Source organism: Protobothrops mucrosquamatus, unplaced genomic scaffold (assembly GCF_001527695.2).
Source record: "Protobothrops mucrosquamatus isolate PMUCROS unplaced genomic scaffold, P.Mucros_1.0 scaffold_74, whole genome shotgun sequence".
Lineage (NCBI taxonomy): Eukaryota > Metazoa > Chordata > Lepidosauria > Squamata > Viperidae > Protobothrops > Protobothrops mucrosquamatus.
The window spans coordinates 193,306-209,345 of NW_015386150.1; the positions used below are offsets into that span (position 1 = coordinate 193,306).

At 37.5% G+C, this 16,040-nt stretch overlaps 1 protein-coding gene across 2 annotated transcripts in view; it reads right to left on the reverse strand.

Moving 5' to 3' along the window:
• The window catches only part of NEDD4L (NEDD4 like E3 ubiquitin protein ligase), an 83,775-nt gene that overhangs the window by 40,074 nt on the left and 27,661 nt on the right, over positions 1-16,040 (reverse strand). For both annotated transcript variants that reach the window (XM_015813787.1, XM_015813780.1), the window contains 5 exons: positions 13,222-13,353; positions 11,797-11,916; positions 8,582-8,782; positions 6,721-6,798; positions 1,378-1,432 (listed from right to left, as the gene is read on the reverse strand). In XM_015813787.1, coding sequence (XP_015669273.1) covers positions 1,378-1,432; positions 6,721-6,798; positions 8,582-8,782; positions 11,797-11,916; positions 13,222-13,353 — 586 coding nt within the window. The remainder of the gene's footprint in view (positions 1-1,377; positions 1,433-6,720; positions 6,799-8,581; positions 8,783-11,796; positions 11,917-13,221; positions 13,354-16,040) is intronic.

Sequence of the window (16,040 nt, forward strand, 5' to 3'; positions counted from 1 at the left end):
CCAAATTCCAAACAGGGTTGAGATTCACTGAGGTGCGCCTGATTTTACCCTGCTCTCTTTATGGCAGCAGAAAAAAATACATACATCTGGCCTTACAACGGATGATGACAGAAAAATGCTTAATATGCAGTGCACCTACTTCCGTATCAGTGCCAATTTTTTTAAAAAGGTGACCTGTTTTGGCATGGAGTAACAGACATCTGAGGAAGCAGAACTATTTAAGAGGAAAAGGAAGGTCAACAATCGAAAAGGTAGAACCTAACTACGATCATTTCTGTCTTCCAAAAGCAGTAAAAAAAAACCCACCAGAATTGGTCATGGAGCATTTAGGCATTTCTTGGTTAATTCTGTAACAATTCTAGGAAGAGTTTAATCTGATTCTAAATGTTGACTCCATTTTTTAATTTAAAGGATATGATTCTACCTAAAACCTTATTCATGCATTTTCAAGATTCAGAAGCTACTTTATATAGGCAATCTTTATAAAAAAGTAACTTAACATTATGCAACTAAGTACCATTGTTAATTGATGGATATTCAAAGACAACAGAGATTAAAACACTGATGCAATAATTTTAAAAGGTTAATTTTTCAAGTTTCATACAGCTGTTTTCCTTTCATATTTTTGCTCAAGAACACATTGAGCAATTAATATGTATTTATGAATTTTTTTTAAAGAAAAATCACAAACATTCCCAGTTGAAGAACAATTATTTCTGTTGCCACTTGAAAATAAAAACACAACAAATATCCACACACTTGTTCAGAAGTGCTGTAATAGGACATATCTACAATGAAACACCATTTAGACTAGGACTTCAAGGAACGAAAGTGGATAGAGATTAACAGGGTGGGTGCAAACTAACATGCCACAAATAGAAAATAAGGTCAGAACTGGCATTGCCCCAAGACCTTCTTTAATTAATTCGTGAGGGGAAAGATTCTAGCAAAAATTTCTTCTACTACTTGTGTTATATTCAGACTCATGGCTACATTATTCGGGTTTTTTTTCTCATCTTATTTTCTATTCCTAGAGTGTGCTTCCATTTATTAATAAGTGCATATAAGCCATGGGATTCATCCACAACACCAAAGAGAAAAAAAATAAAAGAAAATCCAAAAAATTCAACAAAAACAACCACAAAGAAGAAATGTTAATGCTTCACAAGATCAAATAGGGACAAAGCTTGATGAGCCAATTAAAGCAAGCTTTTGGTGAATTGTACAGTACCGTAAGAGGGCACTAAGTCTCGGGTATGAATCTCGCCACATAGCAACACCTGGCTTCCTAAATGAAGAGTAAAATTACAAAGCTTTCACTTCAATAAAGATTACCTCCCTTCATCTATTCGCTGTAGAGCCTGCATGCCTACTTACTATGATCTATATAAAATGTTCTTCCATCCAAATGAATCCTTTCCTCCCAACCAGGCTGTAATTAAAGAACAACAAAAACAACATCAGAAGCAGAATTAATATTTATTGCAGCATTATTATATTCAAATACTTCTAAACAGGCATATAATTTCATTTATTCTCCCTTACATTTTAAAGAATGTTTCATGCATTATGAACTTAACATTGAAATTGTGGAGTTCACCCATGCCTAGCAGAGTCAAATGTTTTTTGAAAATGCTGTCTTCTGACGTTGAATAAAAAAGAAACTGATTCCAAAGAACTCCATGGGGATTTGTTTCTTCCAGTAAACAGACTGTTGCAACCAATGGTTTATTATTAATCAATCTCCTGACTTAGGATGCCACTGAATCTTGCCTATAAAGGAGAATATTTGTAACTCAGGGTTGAAATGAAGGGTCCTTGGTCTCTCTGAGCTTGGTTGTTTTCGTGCAGATGTTTCATTATCCAAACTAGCTAATGTTGCTTCCCAAACTCCATAGCATATATAGAACACATAGGGAATGAAAGAAAAAAATACTCTTGATCTAGTCCAGAAGTAGCATCCTTTTGAGGTGGCAGACACCTCTGTACAGTCTTTACACTGTTACCAGCTCTCCGCTGAACCAAATTAAAGAATACAGATAAATAGGCGAGTATATTTTAAATAAATGAAAAGTAGCCAAAATATCATGAGGTCTAATGTAAGGACATAGAAAACTTCTGAAAATTGGCAACCTTGCGCAAGGTGGTCATTTTAATTAATCGATATTATAATGTTGCAGGTCAGGGAGTAAAACAATATCAACTATCGGACAATTTCCTTTTCAGGAAATGCTACATTATTTTGCTTCTCCAGCTACCTACAAAATCTCGAAGGGAGAAGAGAGAAAGTACATTTTCCTCTCTCTGCATCAGGAATGGGAACAAGATGGCTTATATTTCATTAACAAAAAAGTAAAAAAATAAGTTTAAAAAAATAAAATTATGTATTTTATTTGGGTAAGTATGTATAAAGAGATGGCTTCTATTTCTCAAGTTGTACATATGCAGAAATGGCCAAAAGTATAGTTGTTGATGCAGCTGCCTCCAAAATCTCATCTGTTCCTAGACCCTATCTTTCTTTTTCTTTTCTTTTTTTAAAAAAATCAAATGATTTCTTTCCCTCTCATTAGCATTTTGCAAAAGGGAAGAGTAGGAAAATGCATTTTTCAGGAAAATGCCCAGTTTGGAATGCTGGATGGAAGCTTCCATCAAAAAAATGACACTTTTTGCAAGACTTCAACTCTGCCTGGGAAGAAAACTATTTTTTCTCCTTCTCTGGGGAGGCAAGGGAGGAGGGGGGAGAAAAGAAATTAAAGGGGTTTGTTCCCACATAGATTTTTTTTTGTCAAAAATTGCCAAGATGTCTTCTTCCCATCTCCTCACACTAGTTGTGAAGTCTCCCTTTGCTGTGTTTTTGATGCAGGGGTAGGCAACCTTGGTTCTTTTATGACTCATGGACTTCAACTCCCAGAATTCCTGAGCCAGCATGGCTCAGCTTGGAAACCTCTCCCTTTCCCCTCAGCATGGCTGGCTCAGGAATTCTGGGAGTTGAAGTCTACGAGTCATAAAAGAGCCAAGGTTGCCTAACTCCTGTTTTGGTGTATGGGATGTGCTTTTGTAGATGTGTAGGATTTTCTGCTTACTGTTTTCCAAGTTTAATTGTTAACTATCCAGAGTCATTCTGGAATTAGTTAGCCTCTAAATCTAAAAAAAATACCAGCAACAATAATATTACAGGAACTAAAAAAAAAACCCTTCCACAGAAAATATAATGGAATAAATTACTTATTTTCTTTAATGAGGACATGATATACTAGGATTGTGTTCTTTCCCACTGTGTTTTTTGCAAGAAGGGGCAGCAAGAGATGGCCACCAGTTTCTGCACTGGCCTTAAGCAGAGAGTTAAACCATTTTTACTCCCCACAGTCGAGGAAGGAAAAAAAAGTTTTTCCTGTAAATTAAAACTTTTGTAGACAGAGGAGAAAATTTTGAACAAAAAAGAAAAGAACTCCTTTTGTTCACTCCTCAGAAAGCATCAAGGAGATGCTGCTGGTATGCTGCAAGTATTTTTTTTTAAACAGCCCAAATTACAGGAAGGTAGACAAAAAAGCCTTTAAAAATAGATCTTTGGGGAGCACTACAAGGGTTTGCCAAGTGAGAGAAGGCATTCACTTAAAGAAAGGAGATTTATCTAGCTGTAATTGCAACTAAAAGAACGTTTTACATATCAGTTTGAGTATTTACATTCATAAGAACAGCATGATAAGGACATTAATCTGTTCTTACATATGAGAAATGTAGAATTAAATACAAAGATAATACAGAAGGTAATGTTAGAATAGCAAAAGAACCAAGCTTTAACTGTGTGCAAGACAGGGAAAGGAATTTTTATTCTGTTCTCACAAAGATGGATGTGAATATTTTTAAGTTTACAATAAAAGAAACACATTTTAGTGTCTTTAACTTGTAAACAATATTTTTCTTGCTTTAGCCAATCATTAAAAAGTGAATTAGGTGTTCTAAAGATTCAGTACATTGTCTCAAGTCTGATAATTAAAAAATGGGTATTTTATTCCTAAGAGAGTTAACATAAGATAATAATGCAGAAGCCCAGGTTTTGAAAATACATATTAAATATGGCTTGATTGAATTATTATCTAATGCAAGAAGAATCTACACAAAATGACTTCCTGTTGATGACATATTTTATCATTATTTTAAAAATGAGAACCAGGAAGAACACATGGCTATAGCAAACCCAGACCATAAGCTTTGGGCAGAGATTCCATTACAATAATACCTGAATATATACAGTAGTTATTTCCTGGTTTTGAGAAACAAATATTTACAACAGAATCAGGTTTTCTTTCAATTTCTACCCTAATTATGGAAGCCTTTCCTACCATCTCTAGGCAAGGCTGGAGAAGACTTCTGACTAAAAACTTGAACAACCACTATCAAAATAGACAGTTTTGGTTCAGAGCTGCATTCTCTACTGTTACTCATCTTTTTATGTTATCCCAGTACCCAAATGAATTTAATGGGATTCACAATTAAATCTTAAGATGGGGAAAATTATAATAACCCCTATATTACACATAGGAACCATGGATGGCATAAGAATCTAGCCATGTTTTGCAGTGATCCCTGGAACTGTTACTGTATGTGCTTCAATACAGACAAGTGGGTCCCTGAATACAGAAGATGTGACTTTTTCTGTGACAAATTCCAATTATAGGCGGTCCTCGTTTAATGTTCACTCATTCAGCAACTGTTTGGACTTAGACAACCCTGAACGAGCGATAGTTACAACTGGGCCTTATACTGACGGCCATCACAGTATTCTATGGTCATGTGATCATAAACTGTGACCTTCCCTGCCGGCTTTCCATACGCAAAATCAATGGGGAAACGGACAGGAAGTTGGAAGACATGGCTTTAGGAGATCCTTGTTTAACAACATGTATGGTCCTTAACAGCGGCAACTGGATGAGCCAGAATGGCCATCACTAAATAGTATACTCACATGGCTTTTTGACTTACTACAATACTGCACCGCTTAATGACTGACTTTCTGATTTCAATTAGCGTAGTGAAGCCCATGTGGAACTTTTTCTCAAGGGAATTCGGACCAGCTCATCTTCCTTGCTCTTAAATGGCAGTGAAGACCATGCTACCTGTTCTACTTATTGGTTTTACTGTAATACAGATAGTCCTCGACTTACAACAGTTTGTTAGTGACTGTTCGAAGTTACAACTGGACTGAAACACTTATGACCACTGCAGCATCCCCATGTTCACGTGATTTGCATTTGGATGCTTGACAAGTGACTCACAATTATGACAGTTGCAGTGTCCCAGGGTCATGTGATCCCCTTTTGTGACCTTCTGACAAGCAAAGTCAATGGGGACACCAGATTCACTTAACAATTGTGTTACTAACAACTGCAGTGATTCACTTAACAAAAGTGGCAAGAAAAGTCATAAAACGAGGCAAAACTCACTTAATAAATTCCTCATTTGGTAACACAAATTTGGGGCTAAATTGTGAGTTAAGGACTACCTGTATATGTCCTTGCTTCTGTTTTTTTTATATCTTACTTCATTATTTGTAGTTTATTTTTTAGACTACATTTAGTGGGCAAAGGGTCACTAGAAGTCAAAAGAAGTAATGTTAGACTCCAGCTTTAATTCTAGAAAGGATGTGGATACAGTACTAGGATCCAAGAGGAAACTTCCATATGCCTTCTGAAACAGGTGTGCTTGCCAAGAGAGAGACACACACAATCTTTTTAAAACAGGTTATCCTGATCTCATAGGAACAGACAGTTGTTTTCAATTTTGGAAAAGTGTTATAAATTCTGGATGAGAAGTTCTCAATAGTATATTGTAACAGTTACAGATGCTGAATTGAGAGAACATGCTTGCAATGTTGAGACTTTTTTTTTGAGACATAATTCTATTTTTGAGACACAAATAATACAATACTGTCACTCAGTTAAGGTCTTTACTTAAACTAAGCTCACTAAGTTTAGTTCAAATTGATTTGAGTTACTTGCTTAGCTCAGTGTTTCTCAAACTTGACAACTTTAAGATGTGTGGACTTCATCTCCCAGAATTCCCCAGCAAACATGCTGGCTGGGAAATTCTGGGAGCCAAAGTCTATACATCTTAATGTAAACTAAGGTTGGGAACACTGCTTTAAACCTTTGAGCTACATTAAACTAACACATTTATCAGTTTTTTTAAGTGTCTTAAAATGCATAGATGGCTAGCTGTGATGAAACTGTGGTTTATCTTCAAGAAGCAGACAAATTGAGAAGGGGAGAACTCAGACCACTGAAAATAACAAGAGTGGTCCTGTTCTTTCTTCTGAAAAGAAAGCAAAGTGGCAGTATCTTTGCCTCTGAGTATAATCATGCAAAACATCTCTCTCACACACACAAAGAGAGGGATGAAAGCTAAAATGATGGCTACTACTCAAACAATGCAGGACCTGAAAAGCCATAACCTTCGCTTATGGCTCTTTTACCATGTAACTATATCTGTTCACAGTGAAACTCTTTAATGTTGCAATCAAATCAGATTACTGCAATAATTATACAAACCATACATACATACATACACACCCTTCTCTCTTTCTGTCCTAACTGGGGTACCTTCTAGATAGGTATACTCAGCAATTCTGTGAAGAGCACCCAGGTAAGGAAAGGTTACTGAAGTACATTTGCAACATGCACAAATGTTGTCTATTTCAAAAGGTGCAACATGGATACTTACAGGAAGGGGCCCCAAGTCATTTGGGTTTAAAGCTGCTTTTGACCGCAAGTGTACTGGAAATTTGAGTCGGGGATCTTCCTGAAGTGATAAGCAAACTGATGTAAGAACATCCTTACTGAAATTACATTTTTATCAAGACCTATGACACCTTCCTTCCTTCCTTCCTTCCTTCCTTCCTTCCTTCCTTCCTTCCTTCCTTCCTTCCTTCCTTCCTTCCTTCCTTCCTTCCTTCCTTTCTTCCTTCCTTCCTTCCTTCCTTCCCTTCCCTGATTTCAGAAATATTTAACATTACTTTTTTTGCATGTTAATGCAAGCAAAAGAAGTCATGTTAAATGTTAAATGTTTTGCTGCAAAATCATACAGCCATTTTCAAGAGATTGTTATGTAGTTACTCTCTTTTTCAGTAAATTAAATTAGAGATGATATGATTTACCAGGAAATTGAATAGCAAACCATTTCTTTTTCTTCTATATCTGCAGAACACTTGGAGCAAGAAGCACTGCATTTATGTCTTGGTTGTGATCCTGACAAAACTCTAAGGAAAGAGATTTCTACAGCAATGAGCAGAATCAAGTCATTCTGATGTCATGCGGACACACCTAAATGTTAGACAGGTAAGAGAGCCAATTTGGTCTAGTGATTAAAGTACCTTGCTAGAAATTGGGAGACCGTGACTTCTAGTCCTACCTGGGTATGACTAGGTACTGAATATTTTTAGCAGGGGATGATTTGGGATAGGAAAGAGAAGGAGAGAATGATCAGAAGCAAGGTGGATAGACTCAGTTACAGTAGCAATGTGAATTGTGGGGAAAGCTGAAGGACCAGATTAGGGATAGACCATCATAGAGAAAATCTGTCTACATGATTGCTAAGAGAGAATGACTGTATAATATATAAACAATCAGATCAATCAATCAATCAATGATTTGGGGCACATGGGCAGATGTTTAAACTGAATCCATAACAGGAAAAACAGTTGAAACTTGTTACCAGAAAACAAAAAGTAGCAAATTGAAAAAAAGTACGTTCAGTAGTGGCCAAAATTGTGGAAACCTTTTGGGAAAAAGTGTATTTTTGAGATTTGATGGCTAATAACACCACTTTTTTTCGGGAGTAGTACCATAAAATTATATATCAATGGAAAGATAATTTAATCAAGAATGTAATGCAACAAAGTTTGTTCAATTATCTGTACTGTATTCTATGAAAAGTTATAGCCAAATAACCAGAAAAAGGAAGTACAACTTGCATAGATTGATGTCAGGTGGATTTCCTTTATCTGATTGTAGCCAATGAGCATGAGTGTTTAGAGAGCCAATCAGGTGTCATCTTGTTTTGGCAAGGAGCCAATCAGATCACAGTAAAATTCAGTTATTAATGTCATGTATTGAAGCTGAGAGGAGGACATTTATCAGTGTGTTACATGATCGCTATCAAGTTGGTTGGGCTTTTTTGTGTTCTTTCATTTAGTGAGCTTGTAAAACGTAATAAAATTAAAGTAATAGTGCAAAGAGTTGACTGGTTGCCCAGAAAGCGATGTAAAATAGTATTATTAAGTGAACAAGGCTACAGTTATAAAGAAATTAGAAGAAAAGCTGGTGGAAACTTAACCAAAGGTGGCATTTCTACTGTACACTTTTCCCAAAAGGTTTCCACAATTTTGGCCACTACTATAAGTTGCCAATCATCCCCCCTCCAGCCTTTACTAAAAGAAATTACATTTAAAAAATAAATAAGGTGTCTAATAATTGTGTGATTATTTTTGATTATCCTCTGCTTAACAACAATGATTTGAAAGTAGTAGTTCTCCCTTTCCCTGTCACACACTTCTACACATGCAAGAAGTGAGAGTTCATCTTACCCATGTTGTGGTCTTGGTGTTGTGATCAATGAAAAAGGGTCTACCATTGGGTGCTATTCGCATCTCCCAGCCGGGAGGTAAGAAACTTTGTGTCAATTTATGCTGTGGTTTTGGAGAATTATATGGAGATGGTTGAGGAGACTGTGGGTTAGAAAGGGTGTCCTTCACAGCTCTTCGCACAGGAGAGTCCTTGAGAAGTCCCTAAAGAAAAAAGAAATGTTAAGACAGCTACGACTTTGGGGTGCAATATGAATGACAACGAGTACCACAACCCACTCAGCTCAAAAATTAAAACGATGGAAGATGTCTCCACCATTACAATGCCTGGAAAAGAATATACCTATTTTCTACTGAAGGCAATGAAATTTCCTAAATTATTAGAACATTACTTGAAAATTTCCCATTCACACAGATTTGGCACTGTACCAATTAAGAACATTGGGTAGGAATCCATGGGGTTTAAATTGGTAATATTTCTAAGAAAGATGAAGTATCAGGCTCTTGGATATTTGGTTGCCCTGTTCTGTAGCTTCCCTATTTTACAATACAGGTAGACCTCACTTAATGACCATTTGTTCAGTGACTATTCAAAGTTGTAATGGCACTAAATGAATGGTAGTTATGACCAGTCTTCAAAGTTATGCCATTGCAGCACTCCCTGCAGACACATGATCAAAATTCAGGCACTTGGCAGCCTATCCATATTTATGATCGCAGCTTGTGCTTTAATAACACCACCACCCATCCACCTACAGTATCTCCTCCCATCTTTATCTGTTGGCTGCCCTGCAGTCTCCTACTATTTTTACCTTTGCTGCCCCTGGCTGACTTTTGCAAGGGCTTCTGACACCATGAGGCTCCACAACTCTGCACAAGGCTTCTCTGAGGCCTTTGAGTGGCCTTGCAAAGCCTCCATGAGGAGGAATAACAAGGTTGGAAGGGACCAACCCTCTGCTCAAGCAGGAAATCCTATATCATTTCAGACAAAGAGTTGTCCAGTCTCTTCTTAAAAACGTCCAATGTTCAAGCACCTACAACTTCTGGAGGCAAGTCATTCCACAGATTAATTGTTCTAACTATCAGGAATTTTTCTCCTTAGTTCTAGGTTGTTTCTCTCCTTGATTAGTTTCCATCCATTGCTCCTTGTCCTGCCTTCAGGTGCTTTGGAGAATAGCTTGACCCACTCTTCTTTGTGGTAGCCATTTGGGCAGCTGCTAGCCATTTGGGAGGCTGCATTTGGCCTTTCCAAGGGCCAGCACCTGTCTCAGCTCAGGACACTTTATCAGCAGTGGGAGGAAAAAGACGGAGGAGGTTAGCAGGAATAGGTGTAGTAGCAACAACAGAGTGGAGGACAGTCAAAAGGGCAGAGGTGAAGATGAGTTAAGCCAGTGAGGGAGCACAGCAGGGTAGGAGAAGCCCGAGGTTCTTGCCTAATGACCACAGCTGGGACTATTGGAAATGCCATCTCTAAGTGGTATGGTCATGTGATGTTTTGCCTAACACGTCCTTCACTTAGCAACAGCAATTCCACTCCCAATTAGGGTAGTTAAGCAAGGACTACCTGTATCTTCTTTGAGGTTGATGAACAGTGCCGCATACAATATTCTGAGTTTACGGTTGCACCGTATGTTTATAAAAGCATTTTATTTTTTAATCCCTTTACCAATGAATTCCCATCACATTTTTAAAAATATAACTGAGTCCTGCCAACTGCTGTCAAGTACTCCACTGTTGATCACCACCAGCTCAATTTCCATCACATGAAATTTGGATTCCCCTCACCTTTTATATGCATTGCTTCACATATACTTATGTTGAACTATATTTGCCTCTTTAAAACAATCTTTCCAGTTTGAAGAGTCCCTTTTTGTTGCATACACGATAGCCAAGAAGTTATAAGCTCATTTGCTCTACAGAAGGGGTGGAATCCAAGATTTTTCTAAAACAAAGACATTTTTGTCTCTTTCATCCAGCCACGTTTTCCGTCCTAGGTTAGACATGCACAGGTAATTCTTAACTTACAACCACTCATTTAGCAACCATTCGAAGTTAAAACAGCAGTGAAAAAAGTGATTTACAACCAATCCTCACACTTATATGTGTTGCAGCATCACCATGGTCACATGATCAAAATCTGGGCATTTGGCAACTGGCATATATTTATGCCAGTTGCAGCATTCCAGGGTCACCTGCCTGCCATCTGTGACTTTCCCAGCTGGCTTCTGACAAGCAAAGTCAATCGGGGAAGCCAGATTTGCTGAACAACTGTGTGATTTGCTTAACTGCAGTGACTCACTTAACAACCACGTCAAAAAGGTCATAAAATTGGGCATGACTCTGCCTTGCTTAGCCGTGGACATTCTGGTAGCAATTTGGTTGTAAGTCAAGAACTATCTCTAGTACCCAACCCAACCACCATCAGGTGGAATCTGCAACTAATGCTAGTCAGAAAAAGAGTGGGAAGCTCAGAGAAGGGAAGGAAACCGTCCTGAGATGGATGGATTTATCAATCAATAAACCAACTAATCAACTTGCATACCATCTCAATCATAAAGTGAGTCTAGACATTTTACAGCACAAGATGAAAACTTCAAATTAAAAAGAAAAAAAAAAAGACCAAAGTCAATTCATGGCAGACATAGGGGAAGGGTAATTAAACATTCCATATCAACCAACCTGATTGCTATACTCTACCAAGGGGAAAAAGTCAGTTTTTTGAAACTGCTAACCTCAGGAAGGACACTATTCCACAAGAATGGCATCATAAAGCTACCAGAAATCAAGCCCTAGCTTAAACAAATGGAAGTAAAGCAAGTATATTGGAAGTGTAAAACATCAAATATGAATCATGATATTCAAAACCGAAATACACACAACAAGGCACCAAAATGTGTAGAATGTTTCTAGTACAATGAGCTTACAAGATGGGAAGGAATACTCGAAGGAGCACATTACCTATTGGAAGATGAATGTATTAAGGGTCAAGGGAGATAATCAGCTGGAAAAACAATCCAATCTTAAATGGTTAAATGTGGAAAACTGGTCAGAATAAACAAGTGTAATCTTACAAAATAAAGACAAGTACAAATATGACTGAGGCACAAAAGAGACATTGTAAAGCTGGCTGGAGAACAGAAATGGTGAGTAGAATTAATGAGATGGGAAGAAGGAAAACCCAAGAGGCAAAGCCTGGTTTGGGGAAGAGAACTTCTCACCTCAAGCGGCGCAGATAGTGTAACTGTGGGAGTACTGAGGCTACGAGGCCGTCTTATCTGAGGCTCGCTTAGATGGTTGTTACTGTTTGATGTTGACCCAGAAGCACCATCTTCAGCAAGCTATATAGAGGCAAACACAAGTTAGCTATAAGTTACGACCTCCTTTACTGAAAACTATTGTATAATAAAGGATGTCTGAATTCAATAAATCATGATTAACACTCCTCACTCATTCCCACTTTCAATAAAGCATTCCAGTGGAGGGCATTCCAGAGTAGGAAACATATTATAATTGGAACAATCTTCCATATGCATCCCAATATGGTTATTTTACTGGCATTTTTTGAATGAGTGTTTTCTCAAATTAGAGATGACATGAATGGCTGTTGTCTTCTGCATGTCCCACAGAAACCTCTATCTAGAACAGTGTTTCTCAACCTTGACAATTTTAAGGCATGTGGACTTCAACTCCCAGAATTCCACAGCCAGCAATGCTGGCTGTGGAATTCTGGGAGTTGAAGTCCACATGCCTTAAAATTGTCAAGGTTGAGAAACACTGATCTAGAAAGTCATTCATGGCCATGTGCTTGAACAAGTCTTTTGTCTATTAATCAAAATTTGGAAAAACCTCCAGTTATATCCTGTTACCTATAAGTTCCCTTAATTGGTGCAGGTGCTTGCTTGTTTTGGTAATCGCCTTCTAGAAGTTTCCTCTATTTGTATATGATTCTAAATTATTGTCCACAGTATGTGCCTTTCCATTTTCTGGATAAATCATTTACATTTTTATTTCATTTTATTTCTGGGCTTAAGAAGTTCAGTGGCATTAATGTTAATCATAGATAGCTATGGAAATGCAAGAATTAATAACTTTAAATCAAGATTTGAAAAGGACTGCTTTAGAATGGAGATTTATTAGAAAATCCTGTTTAATTTGATCTCATGTTTAATGCTGCTAAACTGTAATTAAGGAGCGGGAGGGAGGGAGGGAGTGCAGCTTGGAGCTAGCTTGAGTTTGTTAATTGCAATTAACAATGTTATAGCCCCAGGAAATTGCAATTTCACTCACTGCAAGCTGACAACTAAAGCTTCATTGAAGTGAGAGAGAAAGAGAAATCTGCTTTTAATCACCTAGTTGTAAGTCAGAACATGGCCTGGCATTGCCCACTTTCCCTCCTTATCAATAGTGTGGATGTTAAGGGTGGGCTTGTGTTATGCTGCAGATCTGCCAAAGTTTGATGTACATGAGATTGAGCATTGGGCCTGTGCCATAGCAGATTCTGCCAAGGATAATGTACATCTCTTTTCACTGAGAGACAATTATTTCATAAAAACCTGTCCTCCCCCATAGTTTTCATCTGGAATCTGAAAGAACTGCAAATGATTATCAAGATCTCACTGCTTTCCTGGAGAAGAAGTTCATACCTGCATGACAGGCCGAGTCCAAGTTGTAGTGCGATTGTTATGATTGACATAATAAGTACGTCCCTTAGCATCTTTCCTCTCTTCCCAGCCTGAAGGTAAGCCCGGTGTAGTATGAACATAGGCCACTGATGGCTGTTTATGCAAGAAATTACCATAGTGTTAACTTTGTGGCAGTGAGTCATTCTTACAATCAGTAAGTGCAATAGAACAACTGAGAAGATATGTGTTGGCAGAACCCTTCCTTAAAAGGGTCACTTTCAGAAAAATAAAGATTCAGTTTTAATCACAAAAGCAGGGTTAGCAAATTCACAAGTAGATAGCAAGGAACTGAAATTCACAGAGGCTATAAATGCTGTCCAGCTTGACAAGGGTAATCGCCATTTTATCCTTGCTGAAGATGAGATCTGTTCATTAAAGATAGACAATCAAAATAGCAGAAGAATATAAAAAGCCTGGACATAATCAGTGCACAAGTACTAGGAGGGCTGAGAACAAAGACAGTTAGAAAAGCTTTTATACTTTAAATGATGAAAAACTGACTTCATTTGCTTCACTAAAACGGTACCAATCAGACAAAATGGTCCCTAGTGGTTTATTGTAAGTGACTTTGGCTGTCTTCATTTCAAAGACATTGGCTCATTACTAAATCGACAGGCTCATTATATTGTTTAATATATGAAATTTTCAATGCTTTGAACATTTTTCTTAAAAATCTCCTGCTAATGACTGCATCCCCTTTGAGCAGCATTTTGATGCCATTAAATATGATTTAAATGTGACTTCCATTAGGAAGAACTGTCCTGTAATGATCAACCTTGGATTCTGGGATTCTCATGTTGCAACATTTTGTCCCTGGTTTGTAAAATAAATTGCAAAATAAATGGAATATTGAGAGCCTGCCATTCTTAATATTGACAAATAAGATATAGAATGCAACCTGCCATGAGATTCTGCCTCGCCAAGCACAATAAACCATATAAATATGCATCCGTGCATGCACAGTAGGAGTTCTATATTTATATACACTAAGAAATGGGTACATATTTCATGACCTCATATGTTTTTTTTATAAGTTAATGAAACAGATAGGAGCAAGGGAAACTTTTGATTAAAGTTGAACAATCTTTAAAATTACCAAATAATGCTTTTAGTTTTAACGACAAGCTAAAACATGATTACTTGTGTAGATTACAAAATGTCATAAAAATACTCCCTTCCTTCCTTCAGTGTTAAACATTAGTTTACAATTTTGACGATCTGATTTTCTATTATTTTCTGATTCAAAGAGTCACTGCTATAAAATAATAGCAGGCCATGATTATTAAAGCTTGTGATTTTTACATGGAAAGAAAGATACCTTTAAATAATTTCCAGTACATGAACCAACAAAAATTATTATTTTTATGTAATGATGCACTGATACACATTTGTTGGAATGAAAACAAACATTTTTAAAACTCCTTTTAAAAAAGTAGGTAAGGAGAAATGTTTCCTGGTTTGTAAAAACATGGAATTCTTTTAAAATGAGAAAAAGGATCATTGCATAAGTCTGAGATGAAAAAAACTAGAAAAATGGGTTACTCAGTGACATCAAGTTCAGTATATTAATAGAACATTACTAGAGTGTGTTAAATCGGTTTGAAAGCCAAACTTTATTCTCAGGTGGCCCCTCATTTTTATGCATAGGCTTTTGTTCTAAAAATGATTCCTTAATTTTAGCTATTTTTTTGCAAATGGCAAAATATTGTTGGGATGCTCTGAGGCCTCAGGATGCTCAGGAAGTTCAGTACCAAAAGCTTTGCTGGTGTATCATGTCCATTGTTGCCTAGCCTATGACTATCCTCCAGCAATAGTGGATTAGGAATACGACATGTTAGAGGTACAAATTTGTCCACCATCACTGAGGAAAATGAATGTGACTGCATTCTGCCTGCATAGTATGAAATATCACAATATTATTGTTCTTCTAGATCAGTGGTGGCGAACCTATGGCACGGGTGCCAGAGGCGGCACTCAGAGCCCTCTTTTTGGGCATGCGCACTGTCGCCCCAATCCTAGGCCTTAAGCTGGGTTTTATAAAACCTTTTCGCTTTAGGCCTCCGCTGCCGTGTCCCCTCCCCCCAAAAAGTTCAATCAATCAGACAATTTCAACTTTTTGCAGGGAAAAAAAGATCTTGCAAAGTTGGAATTGATTGATTGAACTTTTTAGTCTCACCCAGTCTGCCGTTACCATTGCAGCCACGCCCAGCCAATGGGCCACACCCAGCCAATGGGCCACACCCACCCGGCACCCCGACGATGCATAAGTGGGTTTTGGGTTGCAGTTTGGGCACTCAGTCTCTAAAAGGTTCGCCATCACTGTTCTAGATTATGAAATCATGGTGAGATGGATGGTAAATAAATCAAATAAATAAATAAATAATACACTTGGTATTACAACTTTACAAGTCCTTCCTTCCTTCCTTCCTTCCTTCCTTCCTTCCTTCCTTCCTTCCTTCCTTCCTTCCTTCCTTCTTCCCTCCATCCCTCCCTCTCTCCCATTAGATTCAGCAGAAAATTACTAAACCATTTAACTGGATATATGCCAACATAGCCTGAACCTTTTAAAAGAAAAAAAAGTACCAAAATGTGATAGTGATTATTCCTGATGGTTTTCTATTTCTCCCTCAACTTAAGTCTTATTTTTTACCTCAGATTCTAACATAAATTTGGTAAATTTAGAACCTTCTTTTTGTGCAGGTAAGCTTCCCCCCATCAGATGGTCTTCTCTGATGGCTGATAGCTGTGGAATCCACTGTAAATTGATCCATAATTGATCC